The sequence below is a fragment of the Epinephelus moara genome, chromosome 19 (assembly GCF_006386435.1).
Source record: "Epinephelus moara isolate mb chromosome 19, YSFRI_EMoa_1.0, whole genome shotgun sequence".
Lineage (NCBI taxonomy): Eukaryota > Metazoa > Chordata > Actinopteri > Perciformes > Serranidae > Epinephelus > Epinephelus moara.
Window position 1 is genome coordinate 24,876,312 of NC_065524.1, and position 26,304 is coordinate 24,902,615.

The 26,304-nt window shown below is 41.7% G+C and overlaps 1 protein-coding gene across 1 annotated transcript in view; it reads right to left on the minus strand.

The window, feature by feature from the left end:
• Positions 1 to 428: 428 nt before the first annotated feature.
• neurl1ab (neuralized E3 ubiquitin protein ligase 1Ab) overlaps positions 429 to 26,304 on the minus strand; it is a 41,919-nt gene continuing 16,043 nt past the window's right edge. Inside the window, exons 4-6 of the mRNA XM_050071910.1 lie at positions 13,092 to 13,808; positions 6,252 to 6,431; positions 429 to 5,410 (exon numbers count right to left, since the gene is read on the minus strand). Coding sequence (XP_049927867.1) covers positions 5,166 to 5,410; positions 6,252 to 6,431; positions 13,092 to 13,808 — 1,142 coding nt within the window. The 3' untranslated portion in view covers positions 429 to 5,165. The remainder of the gene's footprint in view (positions 5,411 to 6,251; positions 6,432 to 13,091; positions 13,809 to 26,304) is intronic.

Consider the following 26,304-nt stretch of genomic DNA (forward strand, 5'->3'; position numbering starts at 1 on the left):
ACAGATGATGTTCACTCTGGCCAGGTCTACATACCACAACTCTAAACACTTTCTCTGTGAGTTATAGCTGTTTACTAAAAGCCCTTGCCTTTGTTATTCATATAGTATATGGAGGGGTGTTAGTCAAGTATACTACTGACTGTGGCGAGGGATTGTGTACGGCGTCTGAAAGATGGCTGCCTTTTTTGTTCTCTAACTGTTCCCTAATTTGAATTTTCTTGCACTACAATATGTTGTATCAACCATTTGTATAATGCACGCTTTGGGAATAGGTAATAGCACTAATGCTCTCTCATTCCCCATCTTTTGTGCCAGATTGACTTGTTTCCTGCTGTGCATAAAACATAATAAGAACTGTAGCTGTGAAATGAAAATGGTCAGCTTTAACTTTTTATTGCAATTTGAGTCAAAGTGGGGACAGGCTTTCTCTTGCACAGAAAGAACAGCTGCATGGGCTCAAAATGTACCTTTTTAAAATGTCATAAATAATAAATAAAGCCAGTGATTCAGACTTAAACTTTATTTAACAAACTTAACATAATCAAAACACCTTAAGAATGTTTTTAAATGACTGATAGAAATCCCAAGTCCAGGAAACCCGAGTTATGAGCTGATTTTCTTGTCCAAAATGCACAATGTCTGCCTTCACTTACTTGCTGGTTTTGTTTTGGTTGGACTGCAAATATTTGGTCACATTTGAAAAACAGGCTGTCAGAAGTGTGTTCACGCCTCAAGATAGAATTTAAATATGCACAAATAGGACAAACATCATTTCACCAACTACACATTTAGTCCCTTTAAATAGCACGATTCAGTATATGGCATTTAAGAAAATGTTTGACATCTTGGGAAATAGGCTCATTTGCTTTCTGGTGAGGAGTTGGATAAAAATATTCCCTCAGGCCATCCTAAAGTCCTGAATCAATTAATTTGACCAGCCATAACTCATAATTCAGAATTCATTAATTGAATGCATCCACCTGCCAAACACTGCATGGAATATATACTGTGTTGTATCTGTTTTATAAAGTCATCATGGTCACACTGTTTCATTGTTTCACTGCTCATTCCTCTACAATTGCTGTTATATAGTTTTATTGTATGCTTTTGTGAAACATTTTTCTTTATTTATTTTTCTCCTATTTGTTGGTTGCTTTCTAGAGTTAGGCATAAAAGCATCTCACTGCACACTGTGCTTTGTATGGTTGTTTATGTAATAAATTAATGTTGACTTGATAGAGATTATACAACTCCCATACTTGCCCAATAAGTGGCCACCGCTAGCATTGGCTTAGCTTAGCATAAAGACTTTTTTAAGGTAACGAAATCCTCTTACAAATACCTCTAATGCTCACAAAATTACACATTGCATGTTTAAAAAAGTCGCTGTTTTAAGGGGGGTTATGTATTAGACTTGGACAGACTATTTTTTTGGCAAAGACCAGTGGAGACTCCAGGGTGTTGTGAGCTTTTGGTGCTGGTAGGTGGATTTTGTTACCTGGACAATAGCCAGGCTAACTGTATTCGGTCTTTATGCTACTTTAAGTTAGCTGGCTGCTGAATTTAGCTTCAAATTTAAACTCTGTTTTTGGTCTCCACCAACTCCTGAGGGAAATATCTGGCTCTTTAGCTGCCTAAGGGACCGTGTCCACCAAGGATTTATTAATTTATTTTGAGGCCAGTATATTTCTTTAATTCTTTGCAATGGGATTGCTCCATATTGACGCTACGCTAACGACGTGACGACAACACGCTGAGCATCTTTTTCGTGCTGAGCATTGCATGTTTGGTGTTGTTTTTTTTCTTCTGATAGCCAAGAGTTGAAAGACATTCAACTATGGGTTATTCAGCCATCCAATCACAGTGAAGGAGGGGCGTGACAAATACCACAAAGACCAACCAAATGCTCCACTATGTTGCCCAGCTAGTGTCTGTCTGCTGTTTCAGGTGATAATTCTCGGCAGATTCATCAGTACCAATGACCTTTTTCACACTTTTGTCTCACTTTTTACATGGTCATTTGATCCATTGTTATTTTATAGTCGCACAGTACCGTATAATTTACACGATGATAACACAGTATCAAAATACTCCACTGTAAGTATGCATCCAGAATTTGCTTAAATAAAAGTACACACTGCACTTACTTGTCCTGAAGTATCAAAAGTGAAAGTACTACCGTCAGTGTCAATATTGCGATCATTTTTACTGGTGCAGCATTTCAATGTTTTAGCAGGGTCGAAGATCATTTTAATCACTGTATTCTTTTGGGTACTGTATTGTATAACAGTGTGTCACATTTTATAAGATGTGTGTTGGGTGTAAAATTTTAATCTGCAAAGTAACGACAGCTGTCAGATAAGTGTAGGGGAATAAAAAACTATAAGTAGTACTATTATAAAGTAGTATAATTTGGAAATACAAGTCCCTCAAAATTGTACTTAATTACAGTACTTGAGTAAATGTGAGAGGCATCCACTTTAAAATCCCGTCAAGCTGGCATATTTTGTCTGATTTATGGTGACACACATATTGAGACTTGCACTGATGCCAATTTTATGCCTAATATTTATATTTAGGATAATTATAAGGATTTTATTTTCTAGTCATTTTATTAACTTTTATTGTATATTACTGAAATGATTGATTTTATGATCTATGGATACATTGCTGCATTTTTTCTGTCTTGTAAGGTGTCCTTGAGTGCTTTGAAAGGCGCCTAAAAAAAAGATGCATTATCATTATTATTGTTATTCTCATCTATGATATGCGTATTTCCAAAAATGTCAAACCATTCCTTTGAGAGAAAACCAGCAGACAGATCCACAGAGCCTTTCACTGGGGAAAAGAGTTTCCTATAATCCTATGCAACAACAAAATAAACAATATATTTTAATTTTGGACACTATAGCCATACATATAAAACAAACAGTGATAATTCTTTATAGTAGCATTGACAAAATAAATAAACCTCATAATGTACAGTTGATATTACACTCATCAATACCGCTTTTCTATCAAAAATGTTTCACAAATGTTTTATTTCTGCTAGGTCATATTTGGTCAGGAAGGAAAAACAAAAACAGGTAGAAATGTAAAAGGCTGAGCGTCTCTCAAGCAACAACAAAATTCCAGTATAATGCAATGCAGTGACAGAGAGGGGACAAGGCGATATTTAAACATTTCATCTTTAGCAGTGAATAAAGTCACACACTGATATTAAGCACACTGAAATGTTTGTATCGCTAGATTGTGTGGTTACACCTGCTCACATCAGAGACCACGAAATAGTGACTTTAAGATGAAATTAAGATGAACTTCCTGGTTTTCACAGTGAGGAGCCCGACAGACCAAAAGTTTGTCCAGACTTCTCTTTTTAAAGGCACACAAGAAAACGTAACTGTGACTCAAATGTTAAACATAACTGCTAATTTTCCCTCTACAGCGGCGAGATGACACGCTTCAACACCTTGAAAAGAAAACAAATCAGCACTTTACAAATTACTGCGTAATGTTTCAGCGAGGCCAAAGTAACACCTGAAAATAGCTTGTATTTCTCAACAATTCAAAGCAGTACATAATGCATGAGATTAGTCGAGTGAAAATGTCCTTGGAGTTTGCTTTTACAGACGAGAGAGCAGCACTCAGAAACTGATATGCAAATTAAATTCTCACAATGTCCCACAATAACAAGCTACACCCTTGTCACCGACTGCACTCGTGTGATTTTTTTCCACTTGAAGACAGGGTGCTGAAACACGTCACTGAAAGCAAATATTTTTATTTTAATGTACATATGAAAGAGAAGTGTGTAACCTGAAGTAAGCAAAGCCATCTCTGACTTATAGTGGGTTAATATGTTTCTTGCGATGATGAAGAGCTTGATTCGTCATCCTTTATGTGCTCGTTCAGCATTTTAAAAATACCTCACTGCCCACCAATGTTTATTTGGATGACTTTAGTCCAATCACAGCATCCAGCCGGCTTACTGAGCAGCCAGAGACGGCGGGGGCGGCCGCCGGGAAGCAGGACATGCAACTCATGCAAGTCCCACATCTTACAGGCTTTCATACAAACTTCTGATGTATGGGGTGTGCCTGAGTGAGCAAACACTTTCTTTGCGCCGAAACGATGTGCAGACCCACGCCACAAAGGTGCCCCTTCCTCCGCTGTCTCTGTCCCAAACATACAACATCCTCTCGCCTACCTCCTGCCTCGCTCCCCCTTCAGTGATTTACATCCTCATTCACCGTGAGCGTGACCTTCTATGGTGACAACGTTCACACTTTTTTCACCCTTCGCACAATCTCGCCTGGCCTGAAATTCACAGAAACACAGCAGGAAGTGAGATATCAGACAAAACATTTTACTTATTTATTCTTTACCCTTTAGATTTAGGCATTCTGTTGTGTTTTATTGCAGGAGGAGTATTTTTCTCTATGCATTCAAAATACAGCTCATTTTAGAAGGGCTGCAAAGTTCTCACCACGAAAACTCTTTTTCTTTTTACTCATTCCTCACTGGCCTCTGGAAATATTCGGGAAATGTCAAATGAAACGATCTCGTGTTGATTTTTGCTAAGATTCAGTAGAGAACTGATTCTTACTCTAAAACAACACTTTTAAACCCAATGCACTCTGACAAGCAGCGGAGGAGCAGCTGGTGAAACCACATATTTATTCTCCTTGTTTCTTCCGCAGCTCTGGACAATTTCACTTCTTGTAAAACTAGCTAGCAGCAATGCTATCACCAGCAGAACGAAGGGATACTCTGCAGGAAGTAGGACACATGCCTCCTCAGATTACTCTTTCTCTTCTACAGATGCACAAATCACAGAGTCGCTGGACAATAGTAGGTCACGGTCCTGTCTGCAGTTCCTGCGGTAGCACATACTTTGTCTCTGTTGATCACATTGTATGTTGAATCTTACTGAGAGCTCACAGGTCAGAACCGTGAGCTCTCCAAGAATGTGCATTAGACAAAACATAGATAAAATGTTTAATGATGGAGGTTAAAGTCCTGCTGTAGAGTACCTGAGCCAGATTGCACACACAAACAAGCGGGGCTTTCAGTTGTGCTGCGTCCGTCGTTACTAAGTCTTTACATGGCTTTGACAAACCTCTTGAGCTGAACCTGACGATGCGATTACATCGTCTAACACAAGCCTATGTGCTCCGGTAGGTCTTGATGATATCTTTGATTGTCCTCCTGCAGATGGGGCAGCAGGCGTTGGCCATCTTCTTGAGTTTGAGGCCACAGGCGTAGCAGAGACACATGTGTCCGCAGGCGTAGAGGACCGTGTCCACCACGTTTTCGTAGCAAATGGTGCATTCGTCGCTCCACGAGCCCGAGCAGGACGGGAAAGTGGGGGACTCTGGGTGGCTGGAGAATGGAGAGCTTGGGGTTGTACCTGAGGTGATGAGATGAAAGACATTACAGATGTGTGAGTGAGTGTAAGACAGAAAACAAAAGAGGAAAACAAAACCCTCCAAGTAGTGGCATTGCTATGCTTACATGTGACACATATATCTAACTAGGAAAGCGATACTTAGGTACCAAGTCGATACCAAAGTTCAGAAGACATGGTGGTACTTGTGTTTTTTCTAGTATAGTATATGCCTGGGATGCAATTCTTCCAGGCCTGACTGGGCAGCGCATCCGTCTACAAGTGTTCTAGTCTACCAGCACAGGTACCAGAGCAACAACGACACGTGAAAGATGGCAAGTGCAGCTACAGCTTCATCTTGACAAGCAAAAAATAGGCTTCTCCTGAAAACTCAATTCTTTACAACGGGAGCACCGCATACATTACACTCGTGATACACAGCGTGACAAGGCACTAAGAATCTATTTTGCATGTGTTGCCTATATCCAACACACGTTTTATTTAAAATTTAAATACCCCTCCCACTCTTTTTCTCTGCTAATGAAGCTCCATATGCCGCCATTATCTGCCAGGAGTTTCCACGTCATGCTCTCTGCAGCTTGGGACAGCAGTGATGTCGGGGATCACTGCTTCACATCTCCAAGGTAAAGACGTGCTTCTTGTCTTCTTGTCTTGGTGCTTGCGGTTCAGTCAGCATTTGTGTGCTGCCGGCTTTTTTATTGCTGTCCTGAATGTCTACATTTTTAATCAGTTTCGTAAATGAAAGAAAAGAAAAAAATCGCAAACATCTGGACAGGAAATACTAATGCAGAGGGAAAAAAGATAGAGAGAAGATAAAGGAGTAAACTGGAGCACTTGGACAAACCTGTGGAGGAGGAAAACACGGTGTAGTAGCTGGAGTTGAGGCTTGAGTTGAGGTTGATGTTCATGGGTGTGTTGAGGTTGGGCTCGGAGTTGCCGCTGCAAAGCATCGTGGGGGTGTTGGGTGTACAGGATGGAGAGCTGGGCACTGACGGGCCTCGAAGGTCGGGGTGTGGAGATGAGCCTGAAGGTACAGAAGAGACATCTGGGTCACACCAGTAAGTGTTCAAAAGAGCCAAATGCAATGCGTTCCTAAGTGGGCGTCACATATTTCCATCATTCACACTTTGAAGAGTTTAGTCAGAGCTGTTAATTAGCAAAAGGAGGAGACTTGATGTCCTGTTGCATCTCTGTTACTGTCTCAGTCTGTCACTCTCCCTCTAACACGCACATTAAACCTCCTCTGTAACCAAGCAGATGACTTGTGAGTCCACAGCGTCTGTGTGAGGGTGTGTGTGAGTGAGTCAAGAGCTCATGAGTTTGTGTAGTCCCCCCGCTTCTTCCTTCCTTCCTCCTTCATGAGCCCATGATCCCTCTGGGTAGGGTACAAAATGCTTTCACAGACTATCTGTTGTCTGTCTCTTGTGATCCGTCCCCATCCTCACCCCATAACCACCGGCTCTGGCATCAGTTCTCATATTGGCAGCTCATCTCTCCTCACAGACCAGAATACCGACCCCGATTCCACAGACAGATTCTGATCCAGTCTGCCTGGCAGGCACACGCCATTGTTGTTTACACATTGTCCTTCAACTGACCATGGCAGAAATATTGCTACACTGTCGGGCCGGCCGCTCACTTGGCAACGCCATCCTTCCATGTGTCAAATTATCTAATATTGCTTGTTTACATCCCATCCCACAATTTGCTTGTCCAAATTTTCCTACAATGACAGTGTGGAGTGGAGAAATGGCTAAAAAAAGAACCACAGATGCTGAGAAATTGCTGAAATAATGAAATACTGTTGGCTTAAAATAAGAAAAGGACACATTTATGTGGTCTGTTGTTAGCAGAAAAATGTATACAGTTTGTTGCATAACTCTGTCTATGTGCTCTGATCCATTGCTCTGAACTCATGCCTTTTCTTTGGACCGCTCCAACCACTGCAGTCTCAGTTTCAGCCTACGTAAACAAACCATAGTAGCCTTTTAGTCATGCAACAATCAGTTTGCTGCTAAAAAATCAACACACGTAGCAAAGTATGCATGAATACAAACTCTGGTAATCCATGCTAAAACTCTTCCATAATTTGTGTGCTTTTAAGTTTAGCGCTGGGATCAATGTGTTCTTACCACTTTGCTGAGGCATGCTTTTTTGAGAGTCATCTATTTATCTATCCTTTATATTATATTTTAGAGGGGATACAGAGGCACGTATGCGAACTGTAGCATTTACACACCCTTCAATTACCTACTTTACCATGAACTACTGTACGTGGCAGCCCGGCTGTTAGCAAATGTCTCGGTCAACTCTAATAAGGCAGAATGTATAACCTTCATGTCTATTCATGTACCCTTTCATCAAGCGTACCTTTCATCTTCTCTTGTATTGTGAATTTACTGCTGGCTGTGCGACCAGGAATGAGTATGTGAATGTTTTTAGTTATGCAGACTGTGGAGGAGGCTTATTTGTAGTTGACCAAGTGGTGGCTTTCAGCACTTATCAAATAAAATGATCTCCGCCACACCCTATTGTTTCCTTGGTTAGGGTCTGAAAGAAGTCAGGTTTGAAACAGATTTTCTGACCACTTGGGGGCAGCAGCCCGTAAACATTACACTAACATTGACCTTTTTTTTGCTGTTACGGCAGACATGTTAGCAAACAGTTGCTTATTTACACCTAAGGCTGTATAAAGATGGACAACGTGTCTCCACTTCCTCACACTGCATAAATATGACACTGAAAATATCCCAGATACGGCTTCTGCCATTTTGCGCTGGTGACGTCTGCGCTGGGCCGTCAGGGAGCGTGTCGGGCTTTGAAGCTAATTTTTGTCATGGCTTAACAGTATAAATACATCTGTCACATGATGCCATTGGGCCCCAAAATACTTTTTCCAAAAGACTTACACTGTGGATAACATCCCAGCAAAATAAATCCTTGAATCAGAATTTGATCATCTTGGTCTGACAGCATTCATAAGCCTTGTAGAATTTTATCCCCATTCAAGTTAGCGGAGTGCTAAACTGAAAGTAGCCAGCTTGGCCTACAGAAGTCTGTAGTGTGCCTGCTCTAAGGGCCGCACAGTGTGGAAATATTGATTATCCAGGTAATGTCATACTGGCAAAATTCAGCTTTTTTTGGGCTTTAAGTGCCACTAAGCAACTCTCATAGGAATGAATGGGGCCCCGCCTTCAATGCTGTATCCAGTTCTCTTACTACATCCTGCACCGTCCCGAGCTCTGCAGTATCAAGTTCCCACTGTCCAACCAATCGTGAGCACACAGAGCTGTCAGTCATGATGTTAAACCAACTTTTACAGCATCAAATTACAAGTTATAACTGAACTTATCAGAAAAATGAACACTTGAATTCTCATCAGTGTGATAAGTAGTACCTAAAATGACAGAAAATATCTTTGGGAAAAAATTATTTATGTTGGGGCGGCATCTGGCTCAGTGGGTGGAGTGTACGCCTCATGTGGGCTGCGTGTCATCCCCATTCTCTCTTCCCCTTTCCTGTCACTCTCTGGCTGTACTATAATAAAGGCAATACAAGCCCAAAATAATCTTAAAAAAATAAATGAAATTGATGTCTTTGACTTTTTAGTTTGGCCCATGTTCCATCCACTAACGTCAAGGAGGCGGGGTTTATGACCTATACTGCAGCCAGCCACCAGAGGGCTTCACTTTTGGGAAGCTGTCATGTTGTCCGCCTTTATTACGGTCTATGTTTTACACATCCAGCAGTTATGAAGCGATATGTTAGCATTCATTTGGAGTTGTGTTTGTTTCCATCTATAGCACATGCAAGTCCAGTTTTTAAGCTAAGTTTTGTTCTCCACCAACTCCTGAGGGAAATATCTGTCTCTTTAGCTGCTATCTTAAATGCTTCACTGTGTGCACCAGCTAGTTGCTAACTACACCATAACAGCAATGAGAGTGAAGCAGAATATTAAGTTGCTGGCTGGAGAACCAAAACAGTGAGTTTTAAGAGGCCCAAATCCTCCATAGAGCTGTAGAGTCAGGTGATAATTCTCTGTGGGTTAGTCAGTAAGTGCGACCCCCCTTTCAGATACTAATTTGATCAATTGTTGATGTGAAAATATTGATTATAGCAGCTTTAAACCTACAGCTGAACCCATTTGTAACCCCACAGCAGGACCCCTGTAACGAGGAAATACGCGACTACTGAAGGTCGTTATTGATTCTAAATATCTCCCATGACATTATAAAGATAACACGGACAAAATGACCATGTGAGAGCAACAGACTCCCATCTGTTCCACTTCACAGGCTTGACAACACCCAGCCATGACAAACTGTCACTTGCCTCAGTGGCTAGATGTTTCCATGGCAACTTGTGGCATGAAGCTGCAGCGAGTGGGTGAGCAGAGACGTCACAAATGCACTCCCCACAGCTGGAGTGGGTAATGACTCGGAGAACGCTCATACCCCAAAGAATTGGTAGAGAGAGGAGGGGGGGTGAGAAAATGCACGAGGAGAAAAAGGAAGAGACGACTGGAGGACCCGTGTTAAGGGAACAAGCTGTGGGTGGAAAACCCAGCATCTCAAACCTCCATGCAATTACATTTTAATAATGCATATGGAGGGCATCATAAGGAGCTATCACGGGCCCCCTCCTGATACATAATGCTGGCTGCTGGGAGCCCACGCAAGACAGAAATAACCTCCTCAGCCCTGGTCTGACTGACTACATGAAAGAGAGGAGAGGAGAGACTCTAATCCAGAAATGAATTATGAGAGAGAAGTGAAACAAATTCTAACAAACCAATGCATTTGTAGCATTTCTTAAGTTTAAGAAAACTTTCCCTCTAATTATAAATTTCCTGTGAAAAGACGGCTAACCTGCTGGGACAGAGTCATTATCAGCCTAGCCAGAAGACAAGACTGGAGGGGGAACGAGATTGTTCTCAAAGACTTAAGACGAATGTCTTTATCTGTGGCGACTGTAAACAAATCAAAAGCACTCACACACAGTGCTCGCTGCACTCTGCAGTATTTCAAAGTCAAGTCATAATACACTAAGTCCAAGCAACGCTCAAGCCCCATCTTATGAAAAATAGAGAATTTAAAATCCTTTAAGTGCAGGACTCTTAAAAACGGAGTGAGTCATACTAAATATTTCAAACTTAAATTGGATTTGCACAAAATGTGGTGAAGCTTATTTACCTCTTCGCTGAAGATGTGTGCTGTGTGTTAAATGTCCTAGAAAATAAACTCTTAGCGATATCAGAGACTTTTTACATTCTCCAAACTGTGAAAATTGCTGCAATATACAAAGACTACGTCCTGAACAATATAAACAGTAAAATCATCCGAAGACAAGAAGCAAACAAATGTAAAACCAGAAAACTACATTCCTCCCCCGTCGTCCGAAGCATATCTCCAGCCTGTGATCATCACCACAGCGTTTACGCGGTATGTGTCGTCATTAAACCACCATTTTCAACAGCTCCTGAACCTGTTTGCCATTATATGTTCTTATTCTGCTCATTTTGAGTCAAACAGTCCTAAACTGTGCATGCAGTCCCACATCCAGGCAGCCAGGATCGTGATTAACTTCAGGTAATGTGGTATCATTGTGTGAAATCTACTGGAATCAAACGCCGCTGACAGAAACTCTGTTCAGCTGCAGATACAACGTTAACATTCATATGCAAACTGCGGGGGATAGAACGAATGTAAATTCCTAAGAGATATATGAGTTGATAAAAAGTCAAGAGAGCAGCCCAGACAGCAAAGTAGGGGGAAACTATTTCATGACTCGGCTGAGTGGGAATTCAGCCTCCAAAGGTTATTCAAGGATCACAGACTGCATTACCTTCTGAATGGAAAGTTACAAATGACATTGTGTAAAGAATTATGGAACAAGCTCGAATTCCTTGAACCATGATTTGTTTTAATATTCAAAGTGCTGCTAAAACTAATGCTTATAAGAAACTGTTTATCTGTGTAGGTCCCTTTTCTTTTTACTTGGACCAGAAAGGCTAAAATCTTAGTTTGGCTCTTTGACTTGGAGTCGTTAGTTTCCTTCGTCAGTCCAAGAACATGGAAAACACCCCACCTGAGTCTGAACAGGAATAAAAAGGCAATGGAAATGAATGAAAGTCAGCAATTATGTTTGAAACCTGTGTTTTCTGAGAGAATAATAACTGTGATGGAGTCCCTTATTGTGAAAACCTTCCATTTTGGCTGTTGACATTTATAAGTACAGTTTGCTTTGCTTCCCCAAACAGATTGAAAGGGACAGTTCATCCCCAAATCAAAAATACATATTTTTCTTCTTACCTGTAGTGCTATTTATCAGTCGATATTGTTTTGGTGAGAGGTGCTGAGTGTTTGCGATATCAGCTGTAGAGATGTTGGCCTTCTCTCCAATATAATATAACTAGATGGCACTCTGCTTGTGGTGCTAAAAGTGCCAAAATATATTTGAAAAATTCAACAGCAATGTCTCTTTCCAGAAATCCTGGTAAGAAAGGAACTGTAAGAAAGACCTGGTCACTCCACAATAATACATACACCTTGTTGTGAGCAGTTAATGTAGGTAATGTAACTATGTAACTAATTACTCTCTACCGAACTACACCACCCAACCATACAGTATCACAGTGCAGAAGGAAGTGTGCATCTACTCATGGCCAAAAGGCTTGTGCTCTCTTGTCATTGTGACAGCTTGAGATGTAAGAATTTTTCTAGTCGACCAATAGTCGTTATTAAGGGCCATTAGTCGACTAGTCGCCCGCATGTTTATGATATTAATTTGATTATTAAATGGGTCTGAGACCGCACTAATGAACTTTCATTAATATAGGCCTATATTTTATCTACAAGTGCACGTCACACACTGAGCGAGCCGCCTGTTAATGACGCTGTCGGCAAAGCAGTAATGATTGTGCCAAGTGGCTAATGGGCATGTAGCTACTTCCATGTTTCAGATGATATGTCATGTTTGTAGTCGACCAATGAAGATGAGTTTACATATCACCTTGGGTTCGTCCTTCACCTTCTCAAAATGATCCCACACTTTGGATTTCCTGCCCGACATGTTATTAACTAGCCTGTGGAATAACCGCAGGTACCAGCCCTGGAAATTAACGTGACTCCTGTCTGACTGCTGAGCGTGGCCATTTCCTGTGTCTGTCCTTTTCAAATTAAATTCCCACATGGTCCAGTCATATAGGTTTTGATTTATTTTGACAAGGCGTAGCTCCTAATAGAGTTTCATGTTTTTTTCTTTTTCCTGTGAATAAGCGACCCATGAAATCTTGCTGACTAATGACCCTTCTGGTCGACTAACGTTTGGTTGACTATTAGAGGTCAGCCCTAATGTAAACATTAATGGTGTCTTCCAAGGTGTGCTAGCAGTAGATGCACGCTTCCTTTTGCATGGTGATATGGTTGGTGGGTGTAGGTCGGGAGAAAGAAAATAGTTCCTACATGAAACTGCTCACAACAAGGTCTGTGGATTCTCTTGCTGTTGTGTTTTTCAAATGTATTGTATTGGCAAGAAGGCAGAAATTTCTACGGACGATATCTCAAACATTCGGCAACTCAAACCTAAACAATCTACACTGATAAATAGTCCTAAAGGAAAGGGGAAAAAACTGTCCCTAAGTTTCTACACTATTAACATACAGTCTAAGTTGAGGTGAGCGTACCTAAAATCCTGAGTTGTGTGATGGTGCCGTGCAGACCGTAGAACATCCAGAGTGGTCTGGAATTATCGACACACAGCTGCATCCCTGCACTGACGCCGTTATGGCTCATCATGACCTCCCCTTCTGCGTTCACCACAAAGCCCAAGATATCCCCACTGTGGAGTGGCACCGCCACCCGACACACGGCCCAGAATTCCTTTCGGTCAACCAGGGACTCTGGGTTGGACGGGAGGTCACTGGGCCTCAGACTGGCCGGGTCACATGATGTCACACCGTACGAGAGAGACCCAGGCCGTGTGACACCTGCCTTCACCTTCACATACACAGTCTCTGAGCAGCGCATTGGCCGGCTGGTGAACACCAGGGTCCTCTCGTCACCGCGGTGATCCAGCCGAGCCACCGTGTGCTTGTCCAGCACGGTGACATGGACGCCGTGCACCGAGTGGAAGTGCAGATCGGTGTCCAAATGGCTGGGCAGCAGCGAGCACTGCTGCGAGTTCTGAGAGTTCTGGGGCACATGGCAGGAGGCGGAGCTTAAGCGTTGTAGCCGCTCTTCTTCCTCATCATCTTCCTCCAGATGCGTCTCCTGCTGCTGCAAGCTCAGGTCACACAGGCTGATGGAGAGGCGAGGGTCATCACCGTTGCGCTGAATGGAGGCCCGGTGGGCGGCAGCAAAAGAACGAGGACGCAGGCAGTCCAGGGGGACCATCTCGCTGTCTGTGGAAAAAAACACACACAGAGACACACACACACACACACACACACACACACACACACACACACACACACACACACACACACACACACACAGGAATGTTATATAATGGCTTGTTTGTGGTGTTTTGAAGGGAAGCTTCAATCTGAACCAACACATAATGTCTGTGGCTGCTACAGTCACAAAACTCTCCATTTACTGTCTCTCCAAGTGTCCACACAACCAAATTAAATTTACGTACCCACTTAGTATTCTGCATATTCCCATGTACAACACTGCTTTGTTTTACATTCACTGTCTGTGCGCTGTTCATTCATCATACCTGTCACTATAAACAAATGGTGCCTTGCGGCTCCTGTGCTTTATAACATATTCATTCTAATGCACTCTCTGTACTAAGGCTCGACAATATGAACAAATACGTCAATGTTTACATACTTAGAAACATATCAGGACTTTAAGTGGGGGCATGCTGTAGCTGCAGGCCTGTGGCTACATCACAGTAAAAGAGACGTAACAGCTTTATGTAACGTGGAAGGATAAGAGATGCACATGAAGCCACAGTGTGACAATAAAGCTCAGCTGTGTTTGAGACACATTTCTTGACTTATCTTCTTATTTTTAATCTTTTTGGAGTGTTGAAGATGCATACAATATTATAAGCTATTAAATCCGAGGACTGTATTTTCGAAAAGGCTTTATTAGTTTGCCATCAGGACTTACAGTGTATGTATAGTATACAGTGGGCTATAATGAGTCCAGGCTGTTTACATAACAAACTGTCTCTGCAGCAGTGACTTGATGTGCTGTATTCTACCTCTGTGCACTGTTAACATTTTAAGTTACGTGTCTGGATGCTAAAAGCAGCCTTTTTCCGATCATTGAAAGGGAAAGGCATCCTAAAACCGTATCACATGTCTTGTCTCTCAAAAATAACCCTTCCTATCCTAATTCTGCACACTGTAAACTAGAAGCCACATGGGAACATCGCTGCAAAAAAGAAAACAGAAAGAGCGTGTGTCTTTGCGTGCGCACACACGGTTCAAACGGATCTGCATCGCGGCACGCTTAGGGACACACTGCCAAATTTAACACGGCCCTCCAACACAAGCTAAAATTAGCCTGATTGGACATTTGAGGAGAGCGAGAAGGGACAGGCCGAGGGATGAGTGACATGATGGCTGAGCTGTGTGGCTCTTAGCCTCGACCTGCTTTGGGCTTCCCCTATGGGAAGTTGGATGAGTGCGGCAGAGGAGGCAAGGATGAAAAATAGGGTGGGGTGGACACTCGAGAGAAAGGGCATACCTCACCAGCTCCTCTTTATCACACAAAGACAGCACATCTCCGGCCAGCCGCTGATAAACTGCTTGAACTTAATTACTTCCTCAGTCAAGAGTGTCCACAACCAAGCATGAGGCTCTTATTATTAGCAGCCTTATCATCTTCAAGGCAAAGTTAGCCGACTTTAGGCTACAAGAGATAATTTCTATTCTTGCTGTTACGGCTTCCCGCGGTTCACAGTTTCTGTTTTTTTGAGAGTGGCACAGCAGTCAAAACAAGCCGTGAGGAGAATAGCAACATTACATGGGAGTTTCTACCTATTGCAGAAAAACAAGATGTACGGAAGATAGGAGAAGACAAAACAATGAAAGATAAAGACGTGAGCCAAATAAATATGTATGATCTCTTCCTGGGTTTGGTCTCAAAGGAGTCTGGGGTAGTATTTCACACATAAAACACCTGACAAATACGAAAAGCAACGAGTCACACGGTGAGGTAACACAGCTTGAAACGCACAGTACGCTATGTTTATCTGCCGTGTCCTATGATGAACATGTGTTTATGCGTGTACACCAACATTCACAGCGTGGTTGCATGACAAGGGGTTAAGAGCTGCTCTCGTAACAAACATACAGACATAGCAGAGACGTGGCTGGTACAGTCAATCCATACTTTCTATAGCATTTAAAGACCAACATTCAACCAGGGTACCTGAACCCTATGGTGTACGTGGGAAAATTGGGAGCTCAACCAATTTGATGATATGGAAATTATAATATAATGAAGATATCCATATACAGAGTCAGGTATAAAAGTTATGAAACTATTAGTAAGCGATCACAGAACAGTAGGCCTATCTAAACATGGTTGAATTAGCTAGAGGAACAACACATTCTCACTCCGACCTCGTCACATATCGACGATTGGTTATGGACTTTCCACTTCCAGATACGAGGTGCAAGGTACCCTGGCTGCATTGGTCATTGACATTCTGGGACAGCATGTCAAGTTCTGCCTGTTATATGCATTGTCTTTAGTTGGTGTTTGTTGGACCCATCCACCACCCCTCCCACCTACCCCACTAAGACTTTCACCGCCTTAACATTCCTTCTTGTTCTACTGCGTTTCCCCTTGACGCTGCGAAGCGCTGTTAAACTACAATGGCGACCAGCCACGTATCATGCTGACATTAAAGGACGGCTTTGTTGCCAGTGTCGGCTCCCACAAGTCACTGCCCAACGACTTCGGAGTGAGACCAGGTTGAGAGAAAATGGCTAATTGGTTAAAGGAATACTTCACCCCCCAAATGATCATTTTATATCAATTATTCACCCTTCTTGCATGTCTCCATGGCAGACTCAAAAGAATCCAAAAACAGAGGAAGATCTTCATGACTAAAAGGTAAAAAGGGGTCCGTGTTTAACGAGAGTAAAACTACATCAAACATCTGTTCACAAACTCTTACACAACTCATGCAGTGTACATGTAACCCATGTGTCATTTATCCAGTCGTACCCTCAGTGCTTCCCAAACACATGCTATTTAAAACTGAAAGTGAAACTTACATGCTCTCTTGAAAGCCAGACTCTGTTTACATAACAGTAATTTTACTGCGCTGAACATGGGAGCTGCTGGTCTACTGTGGCCTCAACTGGTAGTTTGTTTGTGTTACTGTGTGACTTTGGTGAATCCGAACTAACCCTTTAAAACACCAAAGTTATAATCATATTGCATGAGTTGCTTGATAGTTTGTAAACAGATGTTTTAATAGTTCTGCTGCTGTTATACATGGACCCCTTTTGCTTCAATTCATTGAGAATTTTCCCTGGTTTTGGATTCTTTGTTTGCCATGGAGGCATGAGAGAAAAGTTTTCTTCATGAATTCAACATTATCATGGGGTTAGTGATTGATATACAAATGGTCATCTGTGGGGTGACGTATTCCTTTAAAACAGTGGTTCCCAACTGATGGGTTGTAGTCCAAAAGTTGGTCGCGGGTCCATTCTGTATGGACCAAAGTGACTCACAAACGTGTCAAGTTTGTAAAAAACACACTTTATTTTGAAGTACAACAAATGCTTTTATTTTTAAATCCCCTGCTGACTTAATAATGGACAGCTAATTTACAGAGACAGTAAACTAGCTTGGCGACATGGCCAGAGTAGTCTCTCTGTATGACACTGAATATAATAAACTTTGTGGACCTTGAACTAATGACTAAGGCAAAATCTGAACCCCCTGGCTGCACCAGTTAGGAACCATTGCTTTAAATAATGACTTGTAATGGATAAATGGTTAAAATAGACAGATCCACTAATTAAACAATATCCAGTTTATTCAAACAAACACATTGGGGCTGTGACGGATGAAGGGGAACTTGGGTTCATCTGGGGCTGTGGAGGTACATGTGACAAAAGAATAGGCCGGGAACCACTGACTTGAGATATTCAGACAGCAATCTTTTCATCTTTTTGTAGCTGGAGTGTAAACACTCAGTGTTATTACTGTTGATAAGAAGCCAACTCTTCCTCTCACTGCTCACTCATTAAAATGTCACTCACACACAGACAAGTGCCGTCTTGTCTTTTGTCCTCTGATTTATGTTAGAAAATTAAGCACGGGCACTCACAGAAAATTCACTGCAGCTTAGCGTGACACGCTAATAACATCTAGCAAGGCTCCAGTGGTTTTACAATACCATGCCATGAACATAATGGTGATTATATTCAACTTCAAAAATTTTAAGTTCAAGTCCTTGAAACTTTTGAATAGCAGGTCTGAACCACTTTTTTGGGGCACGAAAACAATACAGACGTGATCAAGTGCATAGCTTAAAATTAAGTGGTCTTTGAACAGCTCCAGCTACTCAGTCTCAGAGAAAAGCTCTGATTAAATAGAGGAACACATACCAGACTGACACTGTTCTGCAGGGTCAATGGCTGACCTCTTGGCTATGGCTTTTTATTAAGCACTGAGAAACTCGCTCGAACATTACAGGGATTTTCTTGGCTTTGTGGAAGTAAGAACACACCCAAGCCAAAACGCACACCTGCAGAAAATCCCTCTACCTGTTTTAGGTTTACCTATTCAAACAAGTCGCAACCTTCAGGGACAGAAAGTCTTAACGCAATCCGGAAAAACCAGTTCCTGGAAAGTAAATGTGATGTTGGCAAACAGGGATGTTCAGGATATAACTGAAAAACTGGCATCCTGTTTCACTGGAAACACATGCCAGAATGACGACTAACGTATTGCGGTTAAAACCTGTTTATGCTGCCAACACAAACAGCCTGGCTCCACCATCTTAAAAATGCATTTCAGGGAGGCCTGCCTGTATTACAGTACAGTAGTTTTTGATCTGAATCGTTCAATTCAATTTTTAGGTATGCCTTTTTTTAGTCTTGAACAGCCCTCAGTCAGACAATGGCATGGTACTGAATAGATGAGGGAGGGTTCAGTTGATTCCTCGGCCCGGTGGAACAGGATTAGGAGGCTTCTGGGGGCTTTAGTGAGGCTGCAACCTCTATACAAGGTCAGCTGCACCAATTGTGTGCGTGTATGCATGTGTGTGTTTGGGGATTTGCCCTAAGTATGCATGCCTAGGGGGCCTATCCAGGGCTCCGTCTAGAATGAGTGAGTGAAGTCATCTGTCATGAGAAAGGAGGCTGCGGAGGGGAGGGGGTGGTGTGTCTGTCCCAGAAAGGAGAGGGAAGGGCTTTCACTTATCAAAGTAAAAAAAAAGAGAGTGAGCACCGCGGGAAAATCTGCATTGATGAGCTTTTAAGGAGTGGTATCCCGGTCAAGATAATGGCACAAGTATATGAGTGTGAAGCAGGAGGGGGCTAAAAGGCTAAAGAGCGCTATGATATCGATACACAAGGAGAAGTCCAACAGTTTGAGTGTGTGAGATGCCGTGTGCAACAGGAGCCACATGTGTGGCGTTTTTCAGAGATCAAGTTGAGTCTCTGGTTTAGTGCCAGATGTTTCTGAGTTTTGGACGGTGATCGTGGAAATAGAGTTGACAAACGGCAGCAGCAAAAACGACCTTCAGCACTTCAGGGATGTCACAAGGGCACAGTTTTTCCGAGGCCAGTTAAAAGCTTAGCTAAAGTGTCTCTGTGTATTAAACACCACGCACTTTCACACAGCCCTGAGTCCCCTTTTTAACCAAATACTTGACTTGAGTGTCCTCAAAGTGTTGGAGTGTCCATTGGTTGATGAAGTGTCTTTGGAGTTTCAATCTGATCTCATACACATTTCTCCAATTATAGATTAATCTCATTGTTTTTGTCAAAACAACCTCTACGAAAGCTGCACAGATGGACGCTGAACACACACAGAATCCACAAGAACACATTCACGTCTTCACTGGGACTTGACTCTGGTCATCTGAAAGTGATTAGCTGCCTCTCCGAAGGCTTCCCCCTGTACAGCCCGGCTCCCATGGATCCAAACCTGACAGGCTCCATTACGATTTCTATTTTGATTTCTCCGCAAATCTGTTCGATTCCATCTGGGCCGATTAAATCCCAGCTGAGGCACAATAGCCTGTCCAGCGGCATTTATTTTGGTTGAACAAATCAAATAAATTCCAAGCACTGAGATCACTTGAAACAGAGCTCGCATAAATACATAGACCCTAATCCTGATGTGTACATGCTGGCAGATGTTAGGTCAAAGGACATTTTAGTTTATACCAGGCCTCTGGTTTCATTGTAACCAACTGTCTGACAGAACGACTTTACTTCAGATATAATGACGGAGCAGAGAAGAAATAAAAGGAAAAAAGATCTAGGGTAACATTTGCAATTGGGATAAAGAGCCTTAGTTACAACATTAAAACCATAAGGACTGAGCAAAGTGAGTTATACTTTTTAATATAAGCGACAAATCAAATGACTGAGAACTCTGTTTACATGCACACTAATATTCCAGTACTATTCCAAATATGACAATACTCCGAATTTGATTCAGGCCATGTAAACAGCGTATTCTGTTGGATATTATGAAGACGGCCTTTTTCCAAATTAAGCATCTCCTATTTAAGACGTGGGATATGCTGATGTTATTCTGGTTTTAGGAGCATTGGGTTTCTTACTGAATGGGTCCAGGGGCTCGGTTGGGGCCCCTAAACCAGAGCCTCTGTGTGAAGTTGTTGTTAATAACTTTGCAACTTTGCAACAACAGAGCCCCACAGAGTGGCCTAAACATTCACTTTGGAGATGTCACAAGAAAGAAACCATCATGATACATTTCCAGTGAGTGTTTCTATTATAAAGAATTCTATATAAAGGACTTTAGATGTGTTGAGTGTGGGAGGAAACAACAGCATGTTGTACCTGCCCTGGGGAGGTTGGGGGGGCCTTTCAGGCGTCAAGGCCCAGGAGCCCATTGTGTCATAATCCACCTTTGTTGACATGTATACAGTGCATTTGCAATATGCGCCTCAGTTGGGGTTTTCACCGCAGTTTGCGACACACAGCCTCTGGCCTGTTTACAGCCAGCTCTGTGCGTTGTTGTGGAGACGTTGTACACAAACCAACTCGCCAACAGTTTGCAAGGCTGAGGTAGAGATGCAGGGCCAGATGCCCACATTTCTAGTCAGGAGAAACACACCCCTGCTTTTAAACACAAATAAAGACTTCCATATCAACAGGTATTTGTTGGTAAATGACGCAACACCGACCTTTTCCAGAAGGTGGTTGAAGGAATGGAAGTGGGAGGCTGTCTTCACACGGTCAGAAAAACCTATTCTGTCACACCCACTTTTCCATATTTTGACGTGATAAACGACATGTAAGGGCACATTAATCGCAGTATGCATAGCTGTAAACAGCTTAGTGGGAATATTGTCTCTTATTGAAATAAGGGCTGAATACCACAATATTTTGTGCATGTAAATGTGGTCAGTGTAAAGTATAAGAAGTCGCTCTTAGCAATGTAGACACACATGATTATCACTAGGTCTGGCGTTCAGGTTTTTAGCTTCTTTCAACTCGTTGTTTCCATTTTTTTAGGTCGGCATTCACCTAATCACAAGTCACCACGAGGACCAGTAACTGTTTGCATACTGGCTTTAGTTTGTTTCTTATAACAAAGACAGTTCTCTCTACAAATTCACAGAGTCTGTGAATCTCTTATTTGTTTTTTCAAGCCATTTCTTGGCGCTTTGCTCTGCTCTTGACTCACACCAGCCTCAGAGGCACCGTTACCATGGTTGCCTTCATCCAACGTGTTTCTCTTGCTGATTACAGCCAATGTACTGCAGATTAAGAAGGCTTATTATCTTGGGCAAGGTGAACTGCTATCATCAGTTCCTCTGAATGTTTTAAAAATTTTGGGGATGAAAATCTTCTTCTATTTTCATAGCTGTGCTGCATATCCACGAGCCGTGTTCAGCTCCCAAAGCTGAAGTCCTGCCTCCAAAATGTGTTTTTCTTTAAAATATCTGCTCATGTTGTAAGTAAGCTCACCCAGAGAGAAATATAATAAACAGGGGAGTACGCTGCAGTGTCTTTGCACTGGAATTCAGGTTATCTAGGTTATCTGCATCGTAATTCAACACCATGTATAAATACTACACTCTAATCCTTGTAGTTATTGTTTTGGCAGTTAGTATATTAAAAAGTGACTCATGCACTATAATTATGTATCACTACTATCAGGATGTAGCGCCAAGTGTGCAGCTGCAGATGCCAATCAAGTTAAAACTACTAGCAGCAATTACAAATTTGAAAACACCACATTTAGCAATTAAAACATTGCACTATGCAAGGAGACACCCGAAAGGCATTTTAAGTACACTTCCAGAATGAATGTTAAAGTAATAAGAAGTGTGGATACAAAAATTGTTACATTTAGCACGTAAGAGCGATGCTAATGCTGCCCTTGGGAAGGTATTAGGGATTTATGATTGGCTGAGTGCTGAGGAGCATAGCTCCAGCTCCAGCATCAAACATGGTGGGAAAGCTAAAAGGGACGATGTACCTACTTAGATATGGACAAGGTTACCACAGCTCTGGACTGCAATCATTTCCAGCCTTACGATTTCTACCCAAAAAAGGCATCAACATGGATCTAGCTGGTTCTCCTGACCTGAACATAAGTTGCAGGCTTCAGTAATTTCCAAAAGAGGAGAACTTGGGACAGCGTCCATAGTCTTGCAAAATCTTAATGCGACTGTAATCAGGTTTAAATGTCCGGCCCCTTGGAAAAACAAAAAACAAAAAACAGATCACTTTTCATATGATTTATTGGTGTGATCAGCATACAGAGAGAGCAGCAGAGAAAAAAACAGCGACAGGCTGTAAGTATGATTCATGATTTTAGTCTAATTCTGCCAAAAGAATTCAGCTCAAGGAAATTACTAAATGTTTATAATGTGGAGACATTTAACATCCCTCTTTGCCTTTCTCCCTCACTGTCTGCTGTTTGCCTTTGGCTGGAAACTGACTTTTGACAGATGACTTTGCATATTGTTATTACCATGCTGAATTTCCAGTTATTGTATTTGGAGGATTTGGCTGTAAGCAGCAGACCAGAAATCAAACGTATTAGTACAACATTGATTTGCAGGACTTCGGGGTAATCGGAGCCTTCGGGCCGATCGTGTGTCTTCATCAATCAAAATTAACAAAACAGTGTAGCTCAGCTCTTCTATGAAGGCCTGTAGAAACAGGTAAAGACCACACCTTCACAGTGTGATAAACATCATTAAACATAAATTTAAACTTTTACTTGTACTTGTTGTTTTTTACAGCCCACTTTTTTCCCACCCTGCAACCTGCATTGTTAGCAGGCTGACCCTGCAGTCCGCTGTATTTCTGGCCACTTGTGTCAGGTTGCACCTATCTCACCTCTCTATATTTAAAACCATTTCATCCACAAATCAAAACCTGTGAAACTCCACATAATCTATGTTGACAAGTGAAACAATAAGTGAGATCTGTAGCAAGTGAGCGTGAGTGTTGGGCGCAGTGAGAGAACACAGACAAAAATAGACACAAAGAAAGGAAAGTACAGCACAATCAGGTTCAGACTTCAACATGTTTGTGCAGTGCAGAGCTTTTCAGCATTTACACGCCATCTCTTTATCTGTTGACAAAACAGGTATGAGTCAAAGGTACAGCGATCTTTAACTGCTAACGGACAGGTTTGGATTTAAATCAAATTAACTCCAATTTCCCATGATAGTAAGAGTGTACAATGGTTTTCAAGGTAGGTGTAGATTTCAGGGGGGACACAGGGGGCACGTCTCCCTCGACATTTAGAACAAAATGAAAACATTAAAGTGGCAGAGGGCATTCATTTGACAAAATTAAAGACATTTACAATAAACTGATGCAGAAAATGCAAAAATTGGTCCAAATAAAATCACCAGAATGTTTGTGGCTGAAATCTTACGGCAGAGGACCCTCAAATAAATAGACATAAACGGTGAAATATCACAAATGTGCACCAATGACTTTAAACAAGACTAAGAGCCCATTTATACTCCCTTTATGTACGAAAATAAATACCTCAGCTTCAAACGCTGCAAAAGTCACTGCCCTCATACTTCCACGTGTCCTTTATGATGACATAGATACAGCCAAAAGATGGCATGAGAGGGCAGAGTCAAAAGTTTCAGACAACAAACAAGAGGATGGTGGAGGAGGTTGTTGTAAAGTAGGCCTACCTTTTAACAGAGACATGGATAGCCGTGAACTGTAAGGCCATTAAATACATTGTGACATGTGGACGGAGAACTCTTTTCACTCTATTACTGATTTGTTCCGTTCTGCCGGTTGTATCTCTGTTGCATCCGTATCTATAAGCTTTCAGAAAACGTGCACAAATACGGACAAAACGAAAGAAGACTATGAACAGAAGGCTCCATCTGTGTCTGTATATGTATCTAAAGTTGAGCATAAATGAGACCCAAGAGTCTACAGCCATGCTGGCAGCTCTGTGAGGCTGTACTTGAGCTAAATGCAAATGTCAGCAACATGCTCACAATGACAGCGCTAACATGCACCATTATAGCTGAAACATTACGTTGTTTTTCTGTCAAACAGATTAATTAAACAATCAACTGCATTGTGTAACTGATTTTCAAGGACAAAATGCCAAATTTTCTCCAGAACCAGCCTGTAAACTGTGAGATGACACTGCTTTTCTTTATCGTATTTCAAATTGAAATATTTCATTATCTTAGGGTTAAGAAAATTATCATGGTCATTTTTTCACTAATCTCTAAACAATGAATTGATTAAATGACAAAATAATCAAAAGATTAATTGATAATGAACATGATCATTAGTTGCGGCACTAATGCTTAAGCTGTGGTGCAACATTTACCACGTTCACCATCTAAGTTTAGCATGTTAGCCTGCTAACATTTGCTAAATGGCACTAAACACAAAGTAGCCTACAGCTTAAGCTAATGAGAAATAGGCATGATAACTACCTGTGGTGGACGATATATTGTCCCACAAATTATTGTGATAAACGTTGTCATTGTAATTTTCAGATCATTTCATGTCACTGATGTAATGATAATATAATAGCATAAGGATGCCAGTACACCCTTCAAAGAGGAATGAACTTTTACTCCTTAGTAATATTCAGAAATTGGAACTGGAGTGTGGAAAATAAAATAAAACATAAATAAATATCTCAGTTTACTTATTTTCTGTTCATTCAGCTTGGGGCGCTGCACCCACGTCTTATGAGAGTAGTAAAAACCCTGCGGTTCAGTTTGGCATCATCTTGGCTAAAATGTCAGTGACATTCTTATGTACACAAATGCGCATATTAACACAACATCGGCAGTATTGTATGACATACGGACATGCTTTTGATAATTTTTGCTGACCTTGATTAGTCCATGACGTAGTCATGACATGCCTAACGGGAATGTCATTGGTTCTGGAGGTATTTGGTCACACCAAGGTACTCAAAAATTTTAATTCTGAGCTAATGGTGGAAATCTATGCCATAGTTGTTGAGATGTTTCACACAAAACCATGGGGTGGCGCTATAGAAAACATCACAATAATCATAATCTGGGAAACATGAATGTCTTGACAATATTTGGTGTATGTAGTTGTTGAGAGATTTCACAGGATTAGCGAAAAATCTGACCTGCTGGTGCCGCTAGATGAAAAGTACGGGAACAAATAAAGTCTTGTGAATTCAAGCTCTGGAGACTGTGAATGGTTGCGTAAGATTTCATTGATATCCATCCTATTTTTGTTGATATAAACCAATGAAAGGCATCCATAAAGCCAGGATCTAAACTGTATTCAAACACTGGGTCCCTCCTTCACAGCCGCTCCCTCTGTCCCCTGAGGTGTTAACATTAGTGATGTCTCTCAGGGTGTCACTGAGCATGAAAAGCATACAGCACAAGGTTTTCCCCACCAAGATGCACTACAGGCCTAATGCATCGCAATGCCATGTACAGACATGATTGATGTCAACACCCTCCTCTTAATCACCTGAGATGTATGCAGCCTCTTGACAGTCTGGCAGCCATTTTGGATTCTTCTCTAATGACTAGAGAGACAGGTTGCAGATGATGTTAGCTGACGCCGGTCTCACGGATCACTACCAGTCTGTCAGTGATTAAGTGACTCATCTACCTCGAGTAAACAAACCCCCAGTAGAGCATCTTGCATCCATCAAAAGATGCCTTTGACTCGCTCTGCTTATCTAACTTGGAAGGAATCCATCATACCTGTACAAAACGGTGGATGCTGTGTGGTCTCTCGGGAGTCGTCCCATAAACAAACACGTTCTGGTAAGACTGCAGCCGTACATGTGTAAAGGGAACTTTCTTGACTGCAGAAAGCTATAGCATTCCCATATGTGTCTCGCTTTGGGGAAATAACACTGAAAACACTTGCAAGTTATTTGTGACCTGATTTCTGGAGCTTCTACAACAAACTAGATAAAACTCAAAAGCGGAAAAGTTGAAGAGCAAACTTTCAAACTTAACATTTAAAATATCTGTTGGAAACAGTGATTTTATTTTATAAACTTGTATCCAAAGCCAGGTTTCTTATAATAGTGCATAATCAGAAATACAGTAAATAGAGACTTGTGAAAATCCAGCTGACATACTGTGCTTTAAAAACTGTTATGTTGCTTCAGACATACAGTATCATACACTTGAGGAAACCTTTTGTCAGTGCCTTCAAGAACTAATGTGTCTCAGCGTAGCACAGGCCGTTC